This window comes from Pundamilia nyererei, unplaced genomic scaffold (genome assembly GCF_000239375.1).
Source record: "Pundamilia nyererei isolate P.nyererei 1_Seehausen unplaced genomic scaffold, PunNye1.0 scaffold00031, whole genome shotgun sequence".
Taxonomy (NCBI): Eukaryota; Metazoa; Chordata; class Actinopteri; order Cichliformes; family Cichlidae; genus Pundamilia; species Pundamilia nyererei.
Window position 1 is genome coordinate 824,219 of NW_005187432.1, and position 12,109 is coordinate 836,327.

Here is a 12,109-nt window from a genome sequence, read left to right on the forward strand (position 1 = left end):
CTGATAATTCATCAAACCAAATCTGAAGTAGTTTGGATGCAGTGTTGTTGATCAGATGAACACAGATTTCTCACACTATGAGTAGGACACACATGTTGATCTATGGCTAAACTTAAACTTGTGTAAATAGGGTAAATCGGTGACACTAAGTCATGGAAAGCTACTATCAATTACATGGCTGCTCTATTTGACTGCCACTGGAATTTCCTGTCCGACATTCAAAGTGCATTATTATTTTGAGATCATAAAGGACGACTTTAATAAGGTCACACACGGCGTCGGCAGACAAATATTGCCAGTTATTCATCACCCTCATGCTTATCATTTAAACCATGCAAGTTTCCAAACTTTAGCTACTAATTATGTGGGACCATTACCATAGCGATATGGTAATGGTCCTTGTTCCAGTGTTCTTTGCACTGGAACTCAAATAGTTTTCTTATGCATCCCAAAAGATGTACACTTAAATAATCGCATTAACTTGTCAACCTACACTAAAGGAGCAAAAACTGATGAACGAGGAAACTCGCCCTAATAATTACAGACTGTTCTGTTCCTGCTCCTGCAGAATGAGATGGCCCACACGGTTTCATTTATATGAAACAGACGGAATGAAACTGACTTCACAGATGATGACTCATGTCTGTTACAGTAACCTAAAAGTGAACAGGTAATGTAATAATATGACACATATGGTTTGGTCGTTACTGTGGTCATCACTGACAGAAGATAACGTGTTATCCTCTTATTTAAAACCTGCTCAAAAGCAGCACTGAACATGAGTTCCTTATTTCTGGTTATCATCACCTTACTCGCCTCATGTATGGTGCACTCTTAGCTGAAAAGAAGCATATTATGAGTTCACAATCCTCTAGCTTAGAATTTAAACCGCAAAGCAAAGAGTTACTTACACACTCAGCAATTAAAAATGTTATTTATTTACAATGCTTGCTGCATGCTACATGCAAACTGCTTGGTTAATCACAAATGTCCCTGACATGTCACTTCAAAGAGGGACCATTAGCCACTAAACTAAACTAAAATCTAATTTTAGTTGATTGTTTCCTACTTGAAGCTCATCTTTTATCTTTCCACAAACATTCGCTGAGCTCACCTAGAAGAGTTGTGGACAGCTGACTGGAGTTACAGTGAACAGAACCGTTGTTGGTGCTAACAGCAGCGGCGAGGTGGAAGATCTCAGAGCGAGGAAGCTGGGGCGATACCGGTAAGGAGTGACACTGTCTTCCCGGCAGCTGCTGCCAGTAATAAGACGCCTCTTGTTGGGCTCCTCCGGGCCCGAGAGCACATGGTTGGTTACTGAACACACTTCCAGGTGGCGAGTGGAGGTCAAACACCAGGGAGAAGACGGACTTGCTGGGCACATCGTAAAACTTAATCTTCCCACCGCACAGATCTTCTCGGGCTGTAAAAGGGTTGATCTTGCGGGCTTTGGAGGCTCTCTTGGCAGTAGGGGGGTTATAGTAAGGGTCCTGGACATTGACATTTCTTCCTGGCTTGCAGGAGAAGACGTCCGATTGGCTGCGGCTGAGCCAGATGTTTCGTCTGGGGCGGGGTGATTTAGGAGGGATTTTATCGTTCTGGAAACCAAGAGGATTCCCTCGCTTGAAGCCTTGGATTTTCTCCCCTTAAATGAAGAGAACAAAAGCCTTCTGTGATCATCTTACATAAAATCTACAGAATATACAGAAGTGTATTTCAGTTTTCTTTTGACACAGCCATACTGAAGGTGAAGCAGGAATATTTTAAAACCACTAGATGGCAGAATAGGCTAAATGTATGTTAACAGTTTCCCAAGGCGCTGCATGAGATTATTTAAACAGACGTTTTCAGTGGTGTGGTCGGGTTTAATTCTCGCAGCGCTGAAATCATGGCAGGAAAAACAGGAGGATTAAGAAACAATCTCGCCGGTGGTTGTTAAACATTGTTCAAAAACAAAGGGTTTACTTGTATAAATATTTTTTAACGTTAAGTACTGAGACGGTTCCAAGCATAGCATAAATATATCTAAACAAACGAGCTCCTCTCAAAGCTTGTAGTGCACCCCCAGGTGTCTCCTTTATTCCAGGAAACTCTTCTTACTCATGTGGACTAAAAAAAGGCTACTTTGGAAAAATATTTGGCTTTTACGTTTTCGTTATGCAACAGAAACATTTCCTACTGTCAGGGCGATCCTGGTCTCGGGAAACATTGATGTTATCAGCAGAGAGAGGGAGATGGAGGAGGTGGAGGAGGATGATGGGTACATAGAGGGGAGGAGGAATGGCGAAAAGGAAGTTTATGATGTAACAACCAACAGCTGATGAGAGGTGTCACAGTCAGGCCCTGTTTTCCACACAGTAACAGCTACATGAGGGATCACCCTCATGCCAGCAGGCTAAGACTGCGTTTTATATGTTCTGTTGTCACCTTCATCGGATAAAAAGAAAAAACAATAATCTTGACAGCTGTATAAATGTTTTATGTCACAGCTGTGACATAACTGGGGGGTGTGGGGGGAAGCTCTGGGGCTTGCCCAAACAAAATCATTACTGGCTCCTCATGACTCCATGATGTGTCAGACATGCAGGCGGCTCTACGTGGGACCAAATTAGAAGTGAAACCTGGGCCTGCATGGATTAAGTGTCTCAAGCAGGAATGTTGATCTCTGACCAAATTTCCTCTTCTACCGTGGATGAAGTTTATATTTTCAGGAATCAAAGTGATTCACGGTTAGAGCTCTGGGTCAGTGATAGGGACACTCAGATAAATGTTAACATGATGCACTTTAAATAGCTCGCTTGAGTGCGATAATAGTGAATACAGACGTCAGTGAAATAAGGGCTATTACATGGCTGAAGCTGTTTGAAAGGAGCAAAATCTGGCCTGAGCAAGCCTGGCTGTATGTTTAGGGTGAGGGCAGTGTAAACAGCACCTTTGTAAGTGACCGTTTGCTTTGAGATGAGAAGCACTGTGGTGTTAGGAGGAAAAAGAAGAGTTGGATTGGACATTGGATAAATGGTGAAATAGTTGACAGGCTGAGAAGATAAGACAAGCAGAGTCTGTACTGTTGTAAGTGGCAAGGGTGAGGTGAGGGAAATTTCTGTTGCCTTGTTTGCTTACAGTTTCCCCTCCTTTCACCTCCCCTCACAGGAATTTACAAGCATCTTCGTGTAAATAAAACGACGTGGCCTTTATGGACTGTAAAGCTGAAGTTTTATGTGAGGGTGGGAGGGGGGACTGTTACCTTTGGCTATGGTTTTCTTGTCATTGTCCCCAGTGAGCGGGACACACTCGTGCTCCATATCTTGAACTTTAAGGCGTGCGAAAATCTCCTCGAGGTGCCTGACGAGGTCTGAGAAGGATGGACGGAGTTTAGGATCCATCTAAAGGAGAAGAAAAAGGAGATATGGAGAAGGCTGATAGTGACAGTAATAAACATTATCAAAGGTTGCACTTTGTACATTATTTTCTAGGTAAAGAGAAACACACACACAGAATTGCATTTATCTTAACATGAAAACTGCGTTGATTATGTAACAGTGTCATAGTTCACATTACATTACTCGATGACACCAAAACCCTTAAACTGTAGTTTACAGGTTGGTGCTATAGTGGCACAAAGAAAGGACGGTTTTATAATATTATTGGCACTCTAGTTGGGAAATGTTCAGTTGCTCAGCAGACTGTGGTATAATACTAAGACGAGTAGTAAAATGAACATCTGAGGTCACTACGATTTTCAACTGTCCTTAGCAATAAAATCTAGTAATAAAATGTTTATTTTATGGCTAAGAATTAGATTTACCTTTGGGTGGTGCCAGCACATACAAGTACAATCATATCCTTACATTAAAGGCCATGAGTCACCCTATGTGACAGAAATGCAAACTCAAACGTGCTTAATATTTTAATCATATAGCCGTTGATTAACGTTTGGCTCTAGCTAAAAATCCCTATGAGACAATTACAAAAAATTCCCCTATGCAAGAAAGCCCCTCCTTTCCAAGAATAGTGACTGACTGAATTTATGAGGATAGACATGTATGAAATCAAAATGAAAATGATAAAGCTGAGAGGCAAAATAAAAGCAAGAGAAACAAGGGGAGGCAGATGGAAGAAGAATAAATTGGCAATGGACAGCTGGGATGAAATACAAAGTGTGAAAAAAATGAAAGTGTTGCTAAAAGATGATATTTAACTGTCAAAGAAGTGCAAAAGAAGTCACAAGGAAATGACAGGAAGAGACAGACTTGGAAACAGACTTGAAGAAGGATAAGGATGATAAAAGCAAGACAAGAGATAAGGATGAGAAGGGATAGAAGAGGCCTATCTAGTCTTAATCAGCAGGGTGCTGTAAGATCTTTAATGCTCTCATCATCTGTGGTTGTAATTAACTTCAGTGAAAAAGAACTCGTGTTTTCAGTTCAGTGATCATGTGAGTAAAACAAAGTAGCAAAATCTCATTTAAAGTCTATAAGCAAATATATTTTATTTTATGGTTTCATTTACTTGCTGCTTATTCTAGATACTTTTACAACAAACCAGTATATGACTTAAGAAAAGCAGAACGTGCCAAGTGAGTGGGTCTGCTTTTAGAGAACAGAACCCCTTCTGGAGAGGAAGCTAAATCCGATTATTCACATAATCAGATTGCCCCTTTATTTCTGAAAAAGGGAATGAACGTTACTTAACTAATTAGAAATAAAACAGTCGAAACTCCAGGACAAAGCCAACTGGGAAATGTTGTCTCAACATAGCAGAGTTTGTGGTAAACACATTATAAAAACAGACTGAAGCCTCAACTTTATGAGCTACTTTAAAGCTACTGCTGCCTGCAAGCTGTTTTCTCACAAGCAGACAGTGGGTGTTTATTATCAGTGAACTAGTGCTAACAAGCACATTTATTTTTTTCTATTGAATTTTAAATATTTAACAGTTATGTTTTGTTTACTTCCTGTAAATGCTGGTCAGAGATAAGCAGCCCTGAATGTTTGTTGCACAAGATGGAAAGAAGAGGATTGGAAATCGATAAGCAATGACCACGTACATCTCCCAGTAAACAACATGTTTTTATGCTTAAAATAAACCTAAGCTGTTTATTGGACTTTAAAAGAGCCACTTTAAATGAATCACAGTTTATCTCATGGGTTTTGATGAAGTCGCTCATTTCACTTGGTCTGAAATAAACTATGTTAGCTTCTCTACCATTATTAAGCCAACTTTATTCCAATTGGCTGCTGGTTGCAAACACAAGGACTGAAGAGCAGGTGGGTGGGCCTCAAATGGCTATATGACAGATATCTGCTCTTTTTTTGACATCATACTGATTTAAATAGTAGGAAAAAATTTAGAAACAGAGCCTTTAGAGCAGCCTGAAGCCTCACAGACACTACTTGGATTATTTGAATCCTGCTTTTTAAAGTTTTATTATTTCTGAAATTTAAAAAATGAGGTTGTATAATGGACTCACATTGCAGCAGTTAAAGGCCAGCTGGAGGAAGTCAGGCGGACAGTCTCCAACCATGTGCTGGAACGTGTGATAGTCCAGGCCGAAGTTCTGGTCAGGAGGGCGAAGCGAGAGGGACAAAGAGGTTTGAAATACATGAAGAACAAACAGGAAATTCATATTCTAACAGTGGGATAAAGACGGAGACTGACAGCACTTCAGCAGATGTTTGACATACTGTAACTCAGCTGCCAAAGCCAGCTTCGTGTCAAACTAATCCCTCTGACATGATCCTGCTGGCTGCCAAGTTTTCTTTTGCTTTAGACCATCAAGAACTAATAATCAGCTGCTTTATTATTAACTTGGATTCACTTGTAAGCCCGGCTTAAGGGCACAATTCACACTGAAATGCAAAGGATTACCCTTTTGACCAGTTATCATTCTTAATGAATTCATGCCAACTTGCATACAGTAGATGCTTGGTAAGGGATTTTAATGTTAAACGGTGTGCAAAACAAATGTACAGGTGATCAAAGTTTCTGTATTTTATTAACATGCATTTCATAATTTTAATGCCAGTGTAAGATGCTACTGCAGTTATAAATAAGACTGAAAAGGGTGGTTTTAACTAACTTGAACAGCTATATTCTGAGCCTTTTACATATTTCACATCATAAACGGTAAACATCGGCCTTGTGCAAAGACAGCCTGGACATAAGCACAATGAGAAAGTTCATTAGATGAATAAATAGTAAGTATTTGAAGTTCACTTATATTTTTCTAAAATGGGTGGGAAAATGGTTGACACTCATTTTGTTCTGTGAATAACTATTTTACTGTGTACACATGGTGAGAGGCACGGTATAGCAACAAGATTAGTCTGTGTACAGTGCAAACATGTAGACTTAGTACTGCAAGGTCATGTGATCAGAAAAGTGATGCGAGGCAAATGAGCAGTCACCTCTGTGCGGGGAAGAAAGTCGGGGTCGGCCTGAATCCTTGCGATGATTTCACACAGGATTATTCCATAGGAGAACACGTCGGCCTGAAAACAGATCGACGTTAATATTTACACACATACCCACAAGAGCAAAGAAAGACTGCTTATAAAAATATAAAATTGCCCCTTCTAACAATTCAGATCAGAGTAACTGCGAATTATCTGCTATTATTAACAGTTCCGAAGATTCAGTTCCCATCGGGGTTTGTTTAGGTTTAATCAAAACTATTCTAACAATGTCTAATCAAAGTTTATGTTCAATCCAGTCTGAGGCCATAGCAACACTGGCTGTAACGATAAACATCTACCTTCTCATTGTAGGGTTCATCCCTCAGCACCTCCGGAGCCATCCAGAAAGGAGACCCAACCACTGAAAGCTTCTCTCCTTCAGCGCTAAACACACCATCACAGACACAGAATAATTTATTATTTGCAACATGCCATCATAGTAAAAAAGCCAGAAAATGTAAGAAACTTTGCAGTTTTAAGATTAACCTAGAACTCTGCTTTCCTGCTTCACTGACCTAAAATATTTTTACCGAGTTGTTTTTAACTTGAGGAAGGCAAGAGTGAGTGTAGAACGAGGAAGAGACCTGACCTGACCATGTTCACAAAGTGGGTAAAGGAAGGATGTTTAACACAACATGAGGCTTTATATTACCCGTGTGCTAAAAAGTAAAAGCCCGTTTGAGTGCATTAGCGGAGTAAATAGATATAGAACATCTGTGAAAACATGCAAACTCTAACCTCACCATTAATGCTGAAAGGTACATGCAGCTTGTAGAGCAACATGCGCTCCCATCCAGACCATTCCTTTTCCAGAGATTGCATATTTCAGCAAGACAATGCTAAAAAACATACTGCATCCATTACTGCAGCATGGCTTTGTCATAGAAGAGTCTGGACTGCAGGCAGGCTGATTTTTACCAATTGCAAACATTTGGTACATCATGGAATGAAAAATACAAAACAAGAACACACAGTATTTTTGAGCAGCGAGAATCGCATATCGGACAAAAAGGGGACGATATTTCTCTCACAAAGGTCTAGCAGCAGGTCTCCTCAGTTCTCAGACACTTTCCAAACTGCTATTAAAAGAAGTCTATAAGATTTACAAATAACCACATTCTATTTTAATTTACTACCAATGGTTTTTGGTATTGACTCTACCAGGCAGACCTTTTAATCACCTTTTATGACATTTAAAATAATATAGTAACATTTCTCTTAACTCTCTAATTCGTTCACTTAAATGACCTTTGCTTCATACATTTTAAACTGGATTAAGCAAGCCAAGATTCATCATTTCCTGACAAACTGCACTCTCCCACTTAATAATAAATAATAACGGGAGTGGCTACTTTCAGCACAGTAACACCCATACATGTTTACATATGCACATGCATAAAGCATTACATAAGTTATTATTTGGTCTCTATGCACAGCGCTCCTGAATATAGTTTAGAAAAGACAAAACAGAGACACTCCTCTGCTGCAGGATTAAAAAAGTAAAACCCGGCACTGATACTATCCTACTGTTATCAAAACACTAAAGAAGAGAATGTGAAATGTAGAGGCGGCTGTTAATGTTAGTGCCTGACCTATGTGTCAGTAAATAACCCTGTGAGTGGTATGAGGAGGAGGAAGAAGAAGAGGAGGAAGACTCTAAGTGAGTTAGCTGTAACAGCAACAACAGAAAAGTACAAAAAGAATCATGTGGAGAGCAGTAATGAACAAAAAACAGGCTAGAATATTAATCTTATGATCTGTAATATTCTCTGGCACTCATTACAATGAGCAGCATTTGAATGGAGTAGCAATATGATCATTTATTCCTGACACAAATGGAAGTGTGGTGCAGATAAATTAAAACAAATCAAGACAAAGCTAAAAAGGCTACCCTGCAAACACATCATCCCAGTCAGTTAAATTACATAAACCAAACTATGTGACACACCTAGAGATGTTAGTAGCAAGTATAAAACTGGTCCAATACATCTTTGAAGTTTGATAAACTTTTTTTAACCAGATAAAACAAGCGAACGGATATCTCAGTTTGGTTACATACTAGCAGACATCAGCCTTGTTAAACTTCAGTTTTGAGTCATCTGTCTTAAAATCAATCTAATTTTAGATCTGGGTTTTAAAAAGAAAAAAAGAGCCTGTGGTTTTACCTACTAAATGTGCTTCTGTTCATCAGTGTTTTCCCTTACTCTTTGTCGATCAGTACGTGGGGTACGTGTGGTTTTTGACAGCTGTAAATTACTGAGTCTAGTACAAGGTGGATGAGAAGAGCTGTGACGCAAACACGCTAAATGTAAAAACTAAAAACAGTGAGTGAATGAAAGGGTACAAGGACAGATCAAGCAAACACTGGGTGATAATTTTCAATGACTTCATGGTTACAGCCGGCCCCTTTTACAACGCAATTTAGATTCAGTGTTAGTATGAGTAAGCACGACTGTAACACTGGTAGAAAACCAGAAGCACGGCCTCCAAATGCTGTTTATTATTTTTAATACTAGTTATGATCCAGGTGTAAATATGTGCTGAGATCAGTGAGTGCTCCTTACAGATTGGTAGGGATCTTTTCTGCCAGGCCAAAGTCTCCCACCACTGCTGTGTACATGCCGTCATCACTCTTGATCAGGCAGTTCTGTGAATGCAGAAAGACACGTTTGCTTGAGGAAGTTGCATTAAAAAATAAAAAATAAAAAAAAAACTTTTGTGAGCTAGTAATACCAGTCCAAACCTCTACTTCCTCACCATTACTGTACATGGTGTTGCATCTTTCCTGTTGAACATTCCTCTTCAGATTAAATTAACAGGCTGTAAATATGCTGTTTATTGAAATTTCTAATGCACATGCACTTCTAACTTTGTCTGCACACCCCTGTGTAACTTAACTGTGACATTTAGTAGTTACAGCTACTCAGACTGGCATATAAATAAACTGTGAGTACGTAGAACATTAACATTCAGCTCAACTGACTGGAGTAACGTACGACACAGTGAGTGCACAACTAGATTTCTATCCTGCCTTTATAAATGGTACACCAACATGTTGCTCTGTAAACTACAAAATAATTTCTCCAATAAAGCAGGACAGTACAATAAGAGGAGAGAGTCTTTAGAACAGTGCATAGCTTTAAATAAATACAAAGCAGACAATGTTGCTTTGTTCATTTACTTCCCCGACCGGTATGAGTCCAAGTAAATAGACTCTCTATTAATTTGAGGAAGTATAATTTGCAAGGCTATGAGTAGACATATGACCACAAAAGGCTTTTCTTGCGTGTTGCGTTTTCATCTAGTCCAGTGGAAAATTTCACACGCTTTATTTTTTTGCAGGTACTTATTATTATTATTATTATTTTGTAAACAGGTGAAGAGCTAAAAGCAAAGAGAGGAAATAAATATGATTTTACAGCAGAGTGCATACTGCTCATGTTCCCTCGCGGCGCCAACATGGCTCTGGATCAAGTTGGAAAACTAGAAGCTGCTTGGTACAAAATATCACATGTGACAGTGTTAGCAGTCTTTAGGTTCCACTTATTCCTAAACCTGCTGAACTCTTTGTAAACTGTGTTACAGGGACACACCTGAACATACTTTAAGGTTTCTAAATAACACTAAGAAAGTCTTATGAATATTATCCTGGGATGAGAAAATGGAAAAACAATTATCTGTTTAGTACAGCTAGTATTTCATTATATACTACCCCACAGGAAACTCATAAAGAAGCCAAAGTCAAACATTTTATATTGTTCTCCACACAAAAACACTTACAAGAAATACACCACAGGGGTTCTAATCTGAAGATGTCCAAGTGTTCATTTTGGGGGAATATAAGCAGACCATTTTTAGCTCCCGTTTCACCTCTTAATGACACAATTACCCATTTAGCTAACCTTGGAGGTGAGGTCCCGGTGGAATATGCCTTTAGAGTGCAAGTAGGCCAGACCGCTGGCGATATCACAGGCTAATTTCACCCTGGTTGGCCAGCTCAGGTGTTTGTTGCTGTCCAGAAGTTGCTCCAGGTTCCCACCATTGATGTACTACAGGAAGAGAAAGACACATCTAGAAATTAACTGGTAAATATCCTATTATTTTTAAACAAGATTTACATTCAGATCTAAATAACCCTGAACAAAGTAGGGCACAGAAAATTGCTTTTAAAATGCTGAAGCTCGAGAACAGACAACGTGCAATATGGTTTCAAAATGTGCGGAAGAACAAATTATTTCATATTATTGGTATTACTGAACCAGGAACTGCTTTACTATGCTTGAAAAACAAAGCATTTCCTTCCTACACAGGTCATTATAACAGTGAGATGGGGAGATATCAAATTCCTTTCAGTGGAATTAGATAGAGTTGGTGTGAATACTCCAGTCATGGCAAGATAACACTCCCTGTTGCCAGCAACAGAACAGAATGACTTGCTGGCTTTACAATCCATTAGTCACAGTGGTGCAATCACACTCACCATCATTAAAATACAGAGGTAAATTCAAGCTGCACAGAGGTTCTGACTAATCATGTTACCCAAACTAGCTGCTCATTTGACAGCTCAGAGTAGAGGACTGATCAGTTGGATTCAGTGACTACTGACAGCCTGCTTGGTGGGTTAGGTAATGTATCGACCAACTGCCTGAACAAAATCTGGCCTGCAGCCTGTTCAACTGGCTGGCAGAATGGCTGGTTTCCTTAACATGAATGGGAACCATCTGCCCACCGTGTAGGCGAATTAGTAAACCTGCTCCGTGGGTTTAAGCAATGCTGGGGCCTTCAGTTTGTCCGTCAGCTTTGGTCCAGAAGAACGTGGCTGACCTCGGGTCTTGCATGCAAAGACCTTCTAATCCTGTCACATATCAAAAACAACTGTAGTTAAAACTGTGAGAGATGAGATAAGGAGTTGCTTGGGTTTAACTGTGGTTACTCTATGACTGACAGGAGTTGAATTAGAGCAATGAGAGCTGAAACTGTACTCTACTTCTTAATGCAATAAATAAACTGGGCTTCTAGTCAGATTAATACCAATCAAGCTGAATCTGAAACTGAATATTAGCCAGATCATTTCAGGGTTAAGTGTCATAAAGGTTTAGATTCCAAAGCCCAACATAAATTAGATAGGCCAACCTACAAATCCACATCACGTAAAACTGAAGGGAAAAAAAAATGAATAAAGAATGCAAATTAGTTTGCAAAAATATGTAAAAACTGTGTCCTGTCATCAGTGACTACCAACAATATTCTTCACATAAGTTTGCTGAAATGTTTGTCTTAACCTCCACAGCTGATAATTCCATGTACCGGACTACGGTCTTTCTCAATTTCTACAGGGGATCAGCAGAGGTGCTTTTTGTGCCTTTGGATGTTTGTGGATTTCAAGCAACTGGACGATTGGACCCAAAATATTGAGCTGCCTGCGGTCTTTTACCCTCAGATATACTGTGACACACATGCGCACACCGCTTCAAGATGTCAGAGGATTACAGTATTTGTCCAGTAAATTCCTCAGTAGCCACAGAGTTCAACATCTGTTGTCTACGCCTGATTGGAGTTTCCAAACAGAGAAACACAACAGGAGAAATCCCAAGTGCAGTCAATTAAAAAAAAAGAAAAAAAAAGACTAATCCAACTTCCCTGCTTCGCACAGT

General features: G+C 39.5%; 1 protein-coding gene across 1 annotated transcript in view; it reads right to left on the minus strand.

Moving 5' to 3' along the window:
• Positions 1-12,109, minus strand: part of tesk2 (testis associated actin remodelling kinase 2) — a 33,291-nt gene that overhangs the window by 3,560 nt on the left and 17,622 nt on the right. The window contains exons 7-13 of the mRNA XM_005728967.1: positions 10,358-10,504; positions 9,020-9,102; positions 6,755-6,839; positions 6,408-6,491; positions 5,471-5,557; positions 3,245-3,383; positions 1,115-1,645 (exon numbers count right to left, since the gene is read on the minus strand). Coding sequence (XP_005729024.1) covers positions 1,115-1,645; positions 3,245-3,383; positions 5,471-5,557; positions 6,408-6,491; positions 6,755-6,839; positions 9,020-9,102; positions 10,358-10,504 — 1,156 coding nt within the window. The remainder of the gene's footprint in view (positions 1-1,114; positions 1,646-3,244; positions 3,384-5,470; positions 5,558-6,407; positions 6,492-6,754; positions 6,840-9,019; positions 9,103-10,357; positions 10,505-12,109) is intronic.